Below are 13,290 nucleotides of genomic sequence, written 5' to 3' on the forward strand. Positions count from 1 at the left end.
AGAGAGCACTTGTTTGAAAGTGTTTGGTGTGACCCTCCCCCCTGCCCCCTTTTAATCAGGGGGCACTTCACTTAATTGTTCACGACAAAATAGTTGTAGAACAGTTGCTCCCAGGATGCCTGCAATTTCTGTGGTCTGGAGGAGTCGGTGTTCCATGTGTATGTTCAGTGTGTAAGATTGCAGCCCCTCTTCCAATATTTGAAGGGGCTGCTCCTCGACTTTTGACTGCACTTCAGTCCCACACTCCTAATCTTTGGGCACCCGGTCCGGAGGGGAGCGGGCAGGTCCGAGGGCCTCCTCGTAGGACTGCTCCTGGGCACGGCCAAGCTGGCCATCAGCCGGTCCAGGCAGCGGGCGGTCGAGGGGGTCGTTCAGCCCAACTGCCTGCCTCTCTTCTGCGGTTACATCCGAGCCAGGGTGTCCCTGGAGATGGAGCACGCGGTGTCCACCAGTACGCTCGCGGCCTTCCGCAAGAGGTGGGCGCCGGAGGGACGGGAGTGCATCATCACCCCCGGCAACCAAATTTTAATTTGATTTTAGTTTCCGTAAAACTTTACTTTGAAATTTATGGGTTCTAGTGCCCTTGCCAAAAGGGGGCACTTGATTTTACGTTCTACTTTAAAATAGTTGTTGAGTTAAGAGTGGCTTAGCCAGTCACGTGATTCTCACAGGACTCAAAAAAGCCCAGTCAGTTGGGTCTAGGGGATCCACAAGGAGGTATGCAGTTGTGAGCTTGGTGGATGAACTGGTAAAGTGTAGTATGATTGTTAAACCTTTGCTAATAGACCAACTAGTTCTTAATAGCAATGTGATGCTGTGAATTTTTAAGCAAAGAACCCAAGAAGCAAAAACATTGCAGAGGTCACAGGCTTTTATATTGTAACCATGGTCTCAGGAAAGCAGTATTCAAACAGAGGCCGAGAGTGCCAGGTACCGAGATTTATATTTCCTCCTGGCACCACTGTAAATTACGAGGTGGCGGGGACCCGTACTTCCCATCGAGAGAAAGGGAGTCTGACTCTGAACCTCTCGCTTTAAGTGGAGAGCCGAGAGCAGAGCGTGAGACCAATGGAAGACCATGTCTCTCATGCCCTTTTTTGGGCTAGCTCAGACGTCACTATTTATTCAAAAGTTGGATCTGTTAAATGGCAGACTGTCAACAATTACAAGCGCCTTGCGCATCTGTAGTTGATGACACTCAAGGTAACACAAGAAAAGAAAGAATGACTTGCATTTATATAGCGCCTTTCACGACCACTGGACGTCCCAAAGCGCTTTACAGCCAATCAAGTCCTTTTGGAAGTGTAGTCGCTGTCCGGAACCAGGGGTCACAGTCTAAGGGATAAGGGGTAAGCCATTTAAGACCGAGATGAGGAGAAACTTCTTCACTCAGAGAATTGTGAGCCTGTGGAATTCTCTACCACAGAAAGTTGTTGAGGTCAGTTCGTTAGATATATTCAAAAGGGAGTTAGATGTGGCCCTCACAGCTAAAGGGAACAAGAGGTATGGAGAAAAAGCAGGAAAGGGGTACTGAAGTTGCATGATCAGCCATGATCATATTGAATGGTGGTGCAGGCTCGAAGGGCCGAATGGCCTACTCCTGCACTATATTTCTATGCAATGTGGGAAACGCGGCAGCCAATTTGCACACAGCAAGCTCCCATAAACAGCGATGTGATAACGACCAGATAATCTGTTTTTGTTATGTTGATTGAAGGATAAATATTGGCCAGGCCACCAGGGATAACTCCCCTGCTCTTCTTCGAAATAGTGCCACGGGATCTTTTACATCCACCTGAGAGGGCAGACGGGGGCTTCAGTTTAATGTCTCATCTGAAAGACGGCACCTCCGACAGTGCAGCGCTCCCTCAGCACTGCACTGGGAGTGTCAGCCTGGATTTATGTGCTCAGGTCCCTGGAGTGGGACTTGAACCCACGACCTTCTGACTCAGAGGTGAGGGTGCTGCCCACTGAGCCACAGCTGGCACTGCAAGGTTGCCTACCCCAGGTAGTCTCATGATCAGGGACCAGTGTGTGTGGTTCTGAGGGGGTGTGGCGGGGTGGCGGGGAGGGGAGGGGAGGGGGCCTGGGGAAGAATGGGGTTGCTAGGGAGAGAATGGCGAGGGAAACTATGCAATTATTAATGATGGGAATACATTCGGACGACGGTTTAGCTGGGAAGGTCATGCAGCTGTTGGAGACAAAGGTGTGGCTTGGGACAAAACATCAGGTTAACACATCAGACTTAACAACAGATATCCTATCTGATATTGAAAAGTAGACAGGCACCTCTTACGTTTATTCGCGCTTGGTACTCGGCGCTGCCGACTAGGTTTCTTGCTGCACAGCGGTAAACCCCTCCATCTCTGATCTGCGGGTTGGTGACATTCATGTGGCTGATGGTGGTGCCATCCGTCATGGTGTACTGGTTAGTGCGATGGGCGCTGTCTCTGATGATCAATTCATCGTCCAGGGTCCAGGCCAGGGTCGGGGAAGGGGCGCCCTTGGCGGTGCACACGAGGAAAAACTGTTCACCCGGATTGACAACCTTCTCGCTGAAGGACGAGATAATTCGAGGCGTTCCATCTGAGCAAGTAAAGAAAGACTTGCATTTATATAGCGCCTTTCACGACCACCGGACGACTCAGCGCGCTTTACCGCCAATGAACTACTTTGTTGAAGTGTAGCCGCTGTTGTAATGTGGGAAACGCGGCAGCCAATTTGCGCACAGCAAGCTCCCACAAACAGCAATGTGATAATGACCCAGATAATCTGCTTTTTTGTTATGTTGATTGAGGGATTAATATTGGCACCAGGACACCGGGGGGGTAACTGGAACTCCCTCGCTAACAGCACTGTGGGAGCACCTTCACCACACGGACTGCAGCGGTTCAAGAAGGCGGCTCACCACCGCCTTCTCAATTAGGGATGGGCAATAAATGCCGGCCTTGCCAGCGATGCCCATATCACAGGAACAAATAATAATAATTTTTTTTAAATAAACCCCCTGCTCTTCTTTGAAATAGTGGCCACGGGATCTTTTACGTCTACCTGAGAGGGCAGACGGGGCTTCAGTTTAATGTCTCATCCAAAAGACGGTGCCTCAGACAGTGCGGCACTCCCCCAGCACTGCACTGGGAGTGTCAGCCTGGATTTATGTGCTCAGCCCCTGCTACCCGCTGAGCCACAGCTGACACTCCAAGGGGGAATGGAAAGGTAAAAATAAAATAGAAGGAAAGAGATGAATTCACGCTTCCCTCCTCATGAATGAAACTTCCCTCTCTGCTGGTGGAGTAATCTGGTGAGAGGAACTGCAGGTATAAACGCCCAGATACCGCGCACATTATCCAATTAACACTATCGAAATTTTAATTGAAAATTATAATTAAAAAAATCTTCGATGCTCATCCTGATAACAAGGATGTCACAGTGCTGTGAAATGGGATATTGTTTTTGCAATGAATAGACCGGTGGGGGTGGGGGTGGGGGGGGGTATTTTAACTCCCGGGGAGGGAGGGAAGCCCCAGTCAGCGGCTGGCTAGCCCGGAGCGATCCTGCTCCTCCGGGCCCCACAGAGGATAGAAATAAACTTACCTACCCTCTCCTCCTGCTGATTCCCCCACCCTACACTACCCCCCCCCCCCCACCCCCCGCTCCTCCCTCCCCACTGCTACCCCCCCCCCCCCCCCCCCCCCCAACCCGTGCATGCCTGATCGGAAAGCCGCTCAAGCCAACGTTAAAATAGCCTGTCGGGTCCCAATGACTTCATCCGCATATTTAAAGGGGGACTTTGTGGGGGCTGTCCTTGCGAGATTCAATTTAGAATTGAAGTTGGCCAGATGGGGCAAGTGAGGGCAGTGGGTATCTCTTCCGCTGCATTTCAACTAGCCTTGTTCCCACTGGGTATGGGAGGTGTGAAAAAATCCCCCCCCACCCCCACCCCCTCCTAGTTTCACCATTGCGTACTCCGAGATTAGGCAAAGGATGGGCCAGACGCAGGCTGAAGCTCCATACACTCTGCCTCATTCTCTGAAGAGCACCCTCGCTATACCACTGTGAGCTGTTCGGTTTTCCACACCAGACGTCATTACGCCCCTCTGTGCCCGTCTGTGTCTAATTCTAGACTGTTGGTTGCAATGGGCCATTGCCCGTATGCACTCGCTTATGGTACAGAAGCAGGGACTTGCATCCCATCAGATTGGGTTGGTTGGACCACAGATAAACAGCAAGTCCACTAGCCTGCTGTGTTGCCAACTAACCCCTGAGAAAATAAAGAGAGACTGGCATTTATATAGCGCCTTTCACGACCTCAAGACGTCCCAAAGTGCCTCACAGCCAATGAAGTACTTTGAAAGTGTAGGCACTGTTGTAATGTAGGGAACGCAGCAGCCAATTTGTGCACAGCAAGCTCCCACAAACAGCACTATGATAATGACCAGATAATCTATTTTAGTGGTGTTGATTGAGGGATAAATATTGGCCAGGATACTGGGGAGAACTCCCCCGCTCATCTTCAAAATAGTGCCGCTGGATCTTTTACATTCACCTGAGAGAGCAGACGGGGCCTCGGTTTATGATCTCATCCGAAACATGGCACCTCCGGCAGTGCAGCATTCCCTCGGCACTGCACAGTAATGCGAGCCTGGATTTTGTGCTCAAGTCTCTGGAATGGGACTTTGACCCTTCGGCTTAGAGTAAGAGCATTACCAACTAAGCCATGGCTGACTAAATCTCTGCAACAAAAGGCCTATGTTACGTGGTATCCTATTTAACTGCTGAAATGATAGTTAGCACTCCCTGAATAATTCACTGTGTCAGCGTAGAATATGTGCTCAAATCTCTGTATTTCTGTCTAGAGGCAAGAGTGATACCACTCAGCCAAGGCTGACACCTTACACCTATCGGTGTGGCAAGTGAGAATTGGCGACAAGGTTTAGGAAGAATCTCAGCCTGGAAAGCTCGGCAGCCCCAATGGCGAGACCCATCGTTAGCCATTGTGCTCTGGGTTTGAAAGCATGTACCTTCTAGCACTATGATGGAGAAGTCCTGCGCCGTTTGGGATTTCCTGGTAGCAAAGCACTGGTAGGCTCCTGAGTGACTCTTCTGTGCCGACGTGATAAGAAGTGTTTCGTTAGTGACCCCACGAATGGAAATGTAACCGTCGGGAACGATGAGCTCGGTGTCCCTGTACCACCTGATGATGTACTCGGGGGAACCCATTACACCGCACGACAGTACAACGGTGCTGCCAATTCCCGTCTTCAGTTTCTTTGGAGTCACTGTTACTCTCAGTGGATCTGCAAGAGTAACAAGAGAACTAATGAGAGAAAATCACTGCACTGCTGGGGTACAGCAGCCTGTCTTAAACATGTAGGGTCCACCTCCCCCCCCGCAATCTTTTCTGAAAGTGAACACTGATCGTGCGCTAGTTCTACAGCATTCAAGCCCAACAGTAGTGAAGGAGTATAATGAAGTTCATCAAAGCATCATAGAACAGTACAGCACAGAAGGACGCCATTCGGCCCATCGATTCTGCACCAGCTCTTTAATGAGTAATCCAGTCAGTCCCTCTCCCTGCTCCTTCCCCATATCCCTGTCATTTTTTCTCCTTCAAGCATTTTTCCAATTTCCTTTTGAAGGCTTCTATTGAATCCGTATCCACCAACCTATCAGACAGTGCATTCCAAATCCTAAGCACTTGTTGCATACATTTTTTTCCCTCATGTTGCCTCTGGTTCTTTTGCCAATCACCTTAAACCTGTGTCCTCTGGTTATCGACCCTTCAGCCATTGGGAACAGTGTCCTTTCATGTCCTCGAGATGTCCCAAAGTCCTTCACAACCAATGAATCACTATCGAAGTGTTGTTATGTAGAAACATGGCAACCAATTTGAACTCAGCCAGATTTCACAAACAATAAATGAGATGGGTGAACATTTAATCTGTTTTTGGTGGTGTTGGTTGAGGGAGAAATGCTGGCCAGGACACTGCGGAGAACTCTCCCTGCTCTTCAAACAATACCACAGGATCTTTTACATCCACTTGAACAAGCAGACGATTTAACATCTATCGGTACTGCAGACGCCCTCACCTCTGCACTGACAATGCGCTCAAGTCCTGGAGTGCGGCTAGAACCTACAGCCTTCTGACTCAGGAGCGGAGAGTGCTACAAACCGAGCCAGGCTGACTCAGGCACTAAGCACCAACAGGAAGTTTCCTATTCATAAGCTCGAACCCCCTCGCCCGATGGTTGAAGCTGGAAGTAGCCATTCAGGTATACAGGCTTGGAAAAGGTAGCATCCAGTCACCACGTCATTCTTAATGACCACAAACAGTAGACACCTCAAATCGCTGGAGAAATACTACCAAAGGTGTCTCCGCAAGATCCTGCAAATTCCCTAGGAGGACAGACGCACCAACGTCAGTGTTCTCGATCAGGCCAACATCCCCAGCATCGAAGCACTGACCGCACTCGACCAGCCCCATTGGGCGGGCCACATTGTCCGCATGCCCGACACAAGACTCCCAAAGCAAGCGCTCTACTCGGAACACCTTCACGGCAAACGAGCCCCAGGTGGGCAGAGGAAACGTTACAAGGACACTCTCAAAGCCTCCTTGATAAAGTGCAGCATCTCCACCGACACCTTGGAATCCCTGGTCAAAGACCGCCCTAAGTGGAGGAAGTGCATCCGGGAGGGTGCTGAGCACCTCGAGTCTCGTCGCCTAGAGCATGCAGAAACCAAGCGCAGGCAACGGAAAGAGCGTGCGGCAAACCAGACTCCCCACCCACCCTTTCCCTCAACCACTGTCTGTCCCACCTGTGACTGAGACTGTAATTCCTGCATTGGACTGCATAGTCACCAGAGAACTCACTTTTAATGGAAGCAAGTCTTCCTCGATTTCGAGGGACTGCCTGTGATGATGATGATGTTAATGGCTATCAATTGTACTGGGGTTCCACACAAAGCTAGCTTAATTACAAACTCCTCCTGTATTAAACCCTCCTCAGCTACACAACCATTTAAATACTTTCAATTTTTGAGACCCAACATCAGCATCAGACATTTGCAAGTGTAGCGTGGGTTGGATACATAATAAAGCTTGCGTTTATTTTATACCAACAATTGTACATTAACCCCAATTTAAATATGCTCTCAACACCAGTGTAGTATTTCAAATTTCCGCATCAACCAGCAATTATAGAATCACAGAAGAATACAACACAGAAGGAGGCCATTCGGCCCATTGTGCCTATGCCAGCCCTTTGAAAGAAAGAAGACTTGAATTTCTATAGCGCCTTTCATGACCACCGGATGTCCCAAAGCGGTTTACAACCAATCAAGTACTTTTGACATGCAATCACTGTTTCAATGTGCTAATTGCAGCAGCCAATTTACGCACAGCAAGCTCCCACAAACAACAATATGATAATGACCAGATAATCTGTTTTTTGTTTTGTTGATTGAGGGATAAATATTGGCCACGACACCAGGGATAACTCCCTTGCTCTTCTTCGAAATAGTGCCATGGGTTCTTTTACGTCTATCTGAGAGAGCAGACGGGGCCTCGGTTTAATATCCCATCTGAAAGACGACACCTCCGACAGTGCCGCGCTCCCTCAGCACTGCCCTGGAGTGTCAGCCTAGACTTTTGTGCCAAGTGTGTGGACTGGGACTTGAACCCACAACCTTCTGAGCCAGAGGTGAGGGCACCAACAACCGAGCCACAGCTGACATTAAAGAACCATCCAATTATTCCCACACCCCTGCACTTTCCCCATAGACCTGTGAATTTTTCCTTTGAAAGTTACTACTGAATCTGCTTCCACCACCCTTTCAAGCAATGCATTCCAGATCATAACTTGTTGCATAAAAAAAAATTCACTTCATCTCCCCTCTTTTGCCAATGAATAATTTCTGTGGTCTTTCTAAATGAGGCTTTCAATTTAGCACTAAACAGAGAGAGTGGAAGAAACAATAAAGACCCAATCCTGGGCTGCTATCCGACATCGCCTTGGAAAGGCTTGGAGAAATTCTTCTATCTGTTGTGAGCTAAGAGCTAGGAAGGCACATGGAATGTTGGCCTTTATTGCAAGGAGGCTTGGAAAATAAAAGTTGGGAAGTCCCACTACTACTATACAGGGTATTGGTGAGACCACACCTGGAGTACTGCGTGCAGTTTTGGTCTCCTTATTTAAGGAAGGATATACTTGCATTGGAGGCAGTTCAGAGAAAGTTCACTAGGTTGATTCCTGAGATGAAGGGGTTGTTGTATGAAGAAAGGTTGAGCAGGTTGGGCCTATACTCACTGGAGTTTAGAAGAATGAGAGGTGATCTTATTGAAAAGTATAAGGTTCTGAGGGGGGGCTTGACAGCATAGATGCAGAGAGGATGTTTCCCCTCGTGAGGGAATCTAGAACTAGTGGGTATAGTTTCAGAGATGATGTGGAATTTCTTCTGAGGGTTGTAAATCTGTGGAATTCTCTGCCCCAGAGAGCTGTGGAGGCTGGGACATTGAATATATTTAAGATGGAGGTAGACAGATTTTTGAATAAAGGAATAAAGGGTTATGGGGAGCGGGCGGGGAAGTGGAGTTGAAGCCAGGATCAGATCAGCCATGATCTTATTGAATGGCAGAGCAGGCTCGAGGGGCCACATGGCCTCCTCCTGCTCCTTTTGCTTATGTTCTTATGTAAGCATTGGGAGCTTCCGATTCAAATAAAATGCAGGAAATTCCTGGATTTTAAAGTGGGACACGGACAATAATAGTAGATTATTAAAGTGTCTTTCCCCATCTTTAACATCTTCGAACCAGCTCGGTCAACACCAGTGTCCTGAATACTGACCAGCCACTGAAGTATCTATCTCCGCAAGAGGTGCTCTGTCAAGTTAACATTCACATGAGGAGCTGGCTAATGACTCAGGCAGTGGGGATGGTAGGTGGAACACCTCACAAGATCAGACAGAATTGGGCACTGCCACACAAGTACCTGTACCAGCCCAACGTCTTCTCACCCAGAAACCTCAGTTATTTCCCAATAGGAGTTTACAGCGATGCTGAGCCATTTCAGATGAGACTGGGTTAAGCAGCCTTGCTGTTTGGCTATGATGAGAAAGTAAGACACTATCTCCACTGTGCTCTATCATCATCATCATCACAGGTGGTCCCTCGAAACAAGGATGACTTGCTTCTACGCCAAAAAGGATGAGTTCACAGTTGTTTCAATGAAGGACCTAATATTCCAGATCCCGAACAATATCCTGAAAGGTGGAGCTGCGGAATTCCAAAGGGCAGAAAACGCTAGTGGGAGTTGTGCATAGACCACCAAATAGTGGTAGTGAGGTTGGGGACAGCATCAAACAAGAAATAAGGGATGTGTGCAATAAAGGTACAGCAGTAATCATGGGCAACTTTAATTTACATATTGATTGGGCTAACCTAACTGGTAGCAATGCGGTGGAGGAGGATTTCCTGGAGTGTATTAGGGATGGTTTTCTAGACCAATATGTCGAAGAACCAACCAGGGAGCTGGCCATCCTAGACTGGGTGATGTGTAATGAGAAGGGACTAATTAGCAATCTTATTGTGCGAGGCCCCTTGGGGAAAAGTGACCATAATATGGTAGAATTCCTTATTAAGATGGAGTGACAAAGTTAATTCGGAAACTAGGGTCCTGAACTTAAGGAAAGGTAACTTCGACGGTATGAGGCGTGAATTGGCTAGAATAGACTGGCAAAGGATACTCAAAGGGTTGAGGGTGAATAAGCAGTGGCAAACATTTTTAAGATCACATGGATGAACTCTAGCAATTTATCATCCCTGTCTGGAGTAAAAATAAAATTGGGAGGGTGGCTCAACCAAGGCTAACAAAGGAAATTAAAGATAGTGTTAAAGCCAAGGAAGAGGCATATAAATTGGCTAGAAAAAGCAACAAACCTGAGGACTGAGAGAAATTTAGAATTCAACAGAGGACTAAGGGTTTTTTTAGGAGGGGGAAAATAGAGTATGAGAGGAAGCTTGCTGCAAAAGCTTCTATAAATATGTGAAGAGAAAAAGATTAGTAAAGACCTGCAGTCTGATTCAGGTGAATTTATAATGGGGAACAAAGAAATGGCAGACCAATTGAACCAATACTTCAGTTCTGTCTTCATGAAGGAAGATACAAATAACCTTCCAAAGGTACTAGGGGACAGTGGGTCTAGTGAGAAGAAGGAACTGAAGGATATCCTTATTAGGCGGGAAATTGTGTTAGGGAAATTGATGGGATTGAAGGCTGATAAATCCTTGGAGCCTGATAGTGTGCATCCCAGAGTACTCAAGGAAGTGGCCCTAGAAATAGTGGATGCATTGGTGATCATTTCCCAACAGTCTATCGACTCTGGATCAGTTCCTATGGACTGGAGGGTAGCTAATGTAACACCACTTTTTAAAAAAGGAGGGAGAGAGAAAATGGGTAATTATAGACCGGTTAGCCTGACATCAGTAGTGGGGAAAATGTTGGAATCAATCATTAAGGATGAAATAGCAACGCATTTGGAAAGCAGTGACAGGATCGGTCCAAGTCAGCATGGATTTATGAAAGGGAAATCATGCTTGACAAATCTTCTGGAATTTTTTGAGGATGTAACTAGTAGAGTGGACAAGGGAGAACAAGTGGATGTGGTGTATTTGGACTTTCAAAAGGCTTTTGACAAGGTTCCGCACAAGAGATTGGTGTGCAAAATCAAAGCACATGGTATTGGGGGTAATATACCGACGTGGATAGAGAACAGGTTGCCAGACAGGAAGCAGAGAGTCGGGATAAACGGGTCCTTTTCAGAATGGCAGGCAGTGACCAATGGAGTGCCGCAGGGCTCAGTGCTGGGACCCCAGCTCTTTACAATGTACATTAACGATTTAGATGAAGGAATAGAGTGTAATATCTCCAAGTTTGCGGATGACACTAAACTTTGTGGTTGTGTGAGCTGTGAGGAGGATGCTAAGAGGCTGCAGGGTGACTTGGGCAAATACATGGCAGATGCAGTATAATGTGGATAAATCTGTGGTTATCCATTTTGGGAGCAAAAACACAAAGGCAGAATATTATCTGAATGGCGGCAGACAAGGAAAAGGGGAGTTGCAACGAGGCCTGGGTGTCATGGTTCATCAGTCACTGAAAGTGGACACGCAGGTACAGCAGGCAGTAAAGAAGACAAATGGTATGTTGGCCTTCATAGCTAGGGGATTTAAATATAGAAGCAGGGAGGTCTTAGTACAGCTGTACAGGGCCTTAGTGAGGCCTCACCTGAAATATTGTGTTCAGTTTTGATCTCCTAGTCTGAGGAAGGACGTTCTTGCTATTGAGGGAGTGCAGCGAAGGTTTACCAGACTGATTCCAGGGATGGCTGGGCTGTCATATGAGGAGAAACTGGATCAACTGGGCCTTTATTCACTGGAGTTTAGAAGGATGAGAGGGGATCTCATAGAAACATATAAGATTCTGATGGGACTGGACAGGATAGATGCGGGAAGAAGGTTTCCGATGTTGGGGAAGTCCAGAACCAGGGGACATAGTCTTAGGATAAGGGGTAGGCCATTTAGGACTGAGATGAGGAGAAACTTCTTCACTCAGAGAGTTGTTAACCTGTGGAATTCCCTGCCGCAGAGAGTTGTTGATGCCAGTTCATTGGATATATTCAAGAGGGAGTTAGATATGGCCCTTATGGCTGAGGGGATCAAGGGGATGGAGAGACAGCAGGAAAGGGGTACTGAAGGAATGATCAGCCATGATCTTATTGAATGGTGGTGCAGGCTCGAAGGGCTGAATGGCCTACTCCTGCACCTATTTTCTATGTTTCTATGTTTCTATGTAAGACGCCTGTGCGTGGATTTTTTTTAACATGTGGTGGCCGTTGCACACCAGCCACCACACGGGCTTGACAGAGCTAGGTCTTGGTCCAGTGGTAAGGATTAACCAAGACGACTGGAGACCAGCTCTGCTGCACGGACCTAGTGCACGCACATATTGCAGTGTGAGCTGGCCCGTGCTGCCCCTGGGCCCTCGCATCTTCTGGCCCCAAAAATCACATTGCTCCACGATCACTTGCCGCTTCTGCACCCCAACCTCGCCGCTCCTGCTGTACCTGCCCACGCTCCAATCATTGACCACCATAGAGGACTCTACACCTCAGAGAAATGCAGACTTAGGGGTGATCTGATAAAATGCTGAAGGGAATAGATTGTGTTCGATTTGACAGCTTGTTGTTCTGGAACCAAATGTTGGGAGGATCTACGGTTGGGCCTGAATCACTCTGTTCTCTCCCCGAGAATGCTGCAGTTGAATCAGGAACCATTGTTCTTTCTTCCTGGTCTGGCCACTAAACGTTGGCATAATATTCAGATGGCATGTTCAAATGTTTGTTATCGCCCCTCCCCCCACCTCCCCTCCCCCTTTACGTGTTGGTCTTCTGTTGGCCAAGAACCCAGATATATACTTTGCTCTTTAGCTGGTGAAGGGTTGTATGACAGTGAAGGGACCTTGACGGTTGGGGCTATACTCATTGGAGTTCAGAAGAATGAGAGGTGATCTTATTGAAACATCTAAGAAAATGAGGTGGATGCAGAGAGGATATTTCCACTCATAGGGGGAACTAAAACTAGGGGACATATGAGCTCAATTTTTCCCAAAGCATTTTTTTTGGCGTACTTGAAGAGTTACGCCCGATTTTTGGAGGCCTAAGTACACCAAAAAAAAAGATTCAAAGTTTCCCCGTTGGATTTCTTCATTTTGGCGTGGCAAAACCAAACCTTTAGTTTTGGGGGTTCAGCCTTGATCTGCGCCAAAAGGATCGGGTTGCCATGGTAACCAGGGACACAATGCGAACTGAGGTTGCAGCCAGTTCCCAACACATTAAAAGAATTGAAAAACACATAGCAGCAACTTACCTCCAACCCCGTCCGGTTCTCTCTCTCTCTCTCTCTCTCTCTCTCTCTCTGACCGAGACTTGGACCGGACTGTGTGTGTGAACCAGGGACCGAGAATGGGACCGGACAACCTTCGGGCGGGGTTGGAGGTAAGTTGCTGCTATGTATTTTTCAATTCTTTCAGTGTGTCCGGGCAGCTGCTGCGCCGATTTCCTTACCTGCACCGATTTCCTTAGCTCTCCGGAAGGTTTTTCTGCAGAGGTCACATACGCTGGCCTAAGCACAACTGGAGTAACTCTCAGCTGGCCAAACTTCCCCAAATGGCCAGAATTGGTGTAGGTGGCTGGTTACGCCCACTTTGGCTGAAAAAAAACTGACCTAAAAAAAT

The 13,290-nt window shown here is 47.8% G+C and overlaps 1 protein-coding gene across 1 annotated transcript in view; it reads right to left on the reverse strand.

Annotated features, from left to right (window-relative positions):
* The window catches only part of dscaml1 (Down syndrome cell adhesion molecule like 1), a 618,289-nt gene that overhangs the window by 241,403 nt on the left and 363,596 nt on the right, over positions 1–13,290 (reverse strand). The window contains exons 5-6 of the mRNA XM_070893140.1: positions 5,022–5,297; positions 2,290–2,586 (exon numbers count right to left, since the gene is read on the reverse strand). Coding sequence (XP_070749241.1) covers positions 2,290–2,586; positions 5,022–5,297 — 573 coding nt within the window. The remainder of the gene's footprint in view (positions 1–2,289; positions 2,587–5,021; positions 5,298–13,290) is intronic.

The sequence above is a fragment of the Pristiophorus japonicus genome, chromosome 11, assembly GCF_044704955.1.
Source record: "Pristiophorus japonicus isolate sPriJap1 chromosome 11, sPriJap1.hap1, whole genome shotgun sequence".
Taxonomy (NCBI): domain Eukaryota; kingdom Metazoa; phylum Chordata; class Chondrichthyes; family Pristiophoridae; genus Pristiophorus; species Pristiophorus japonicus.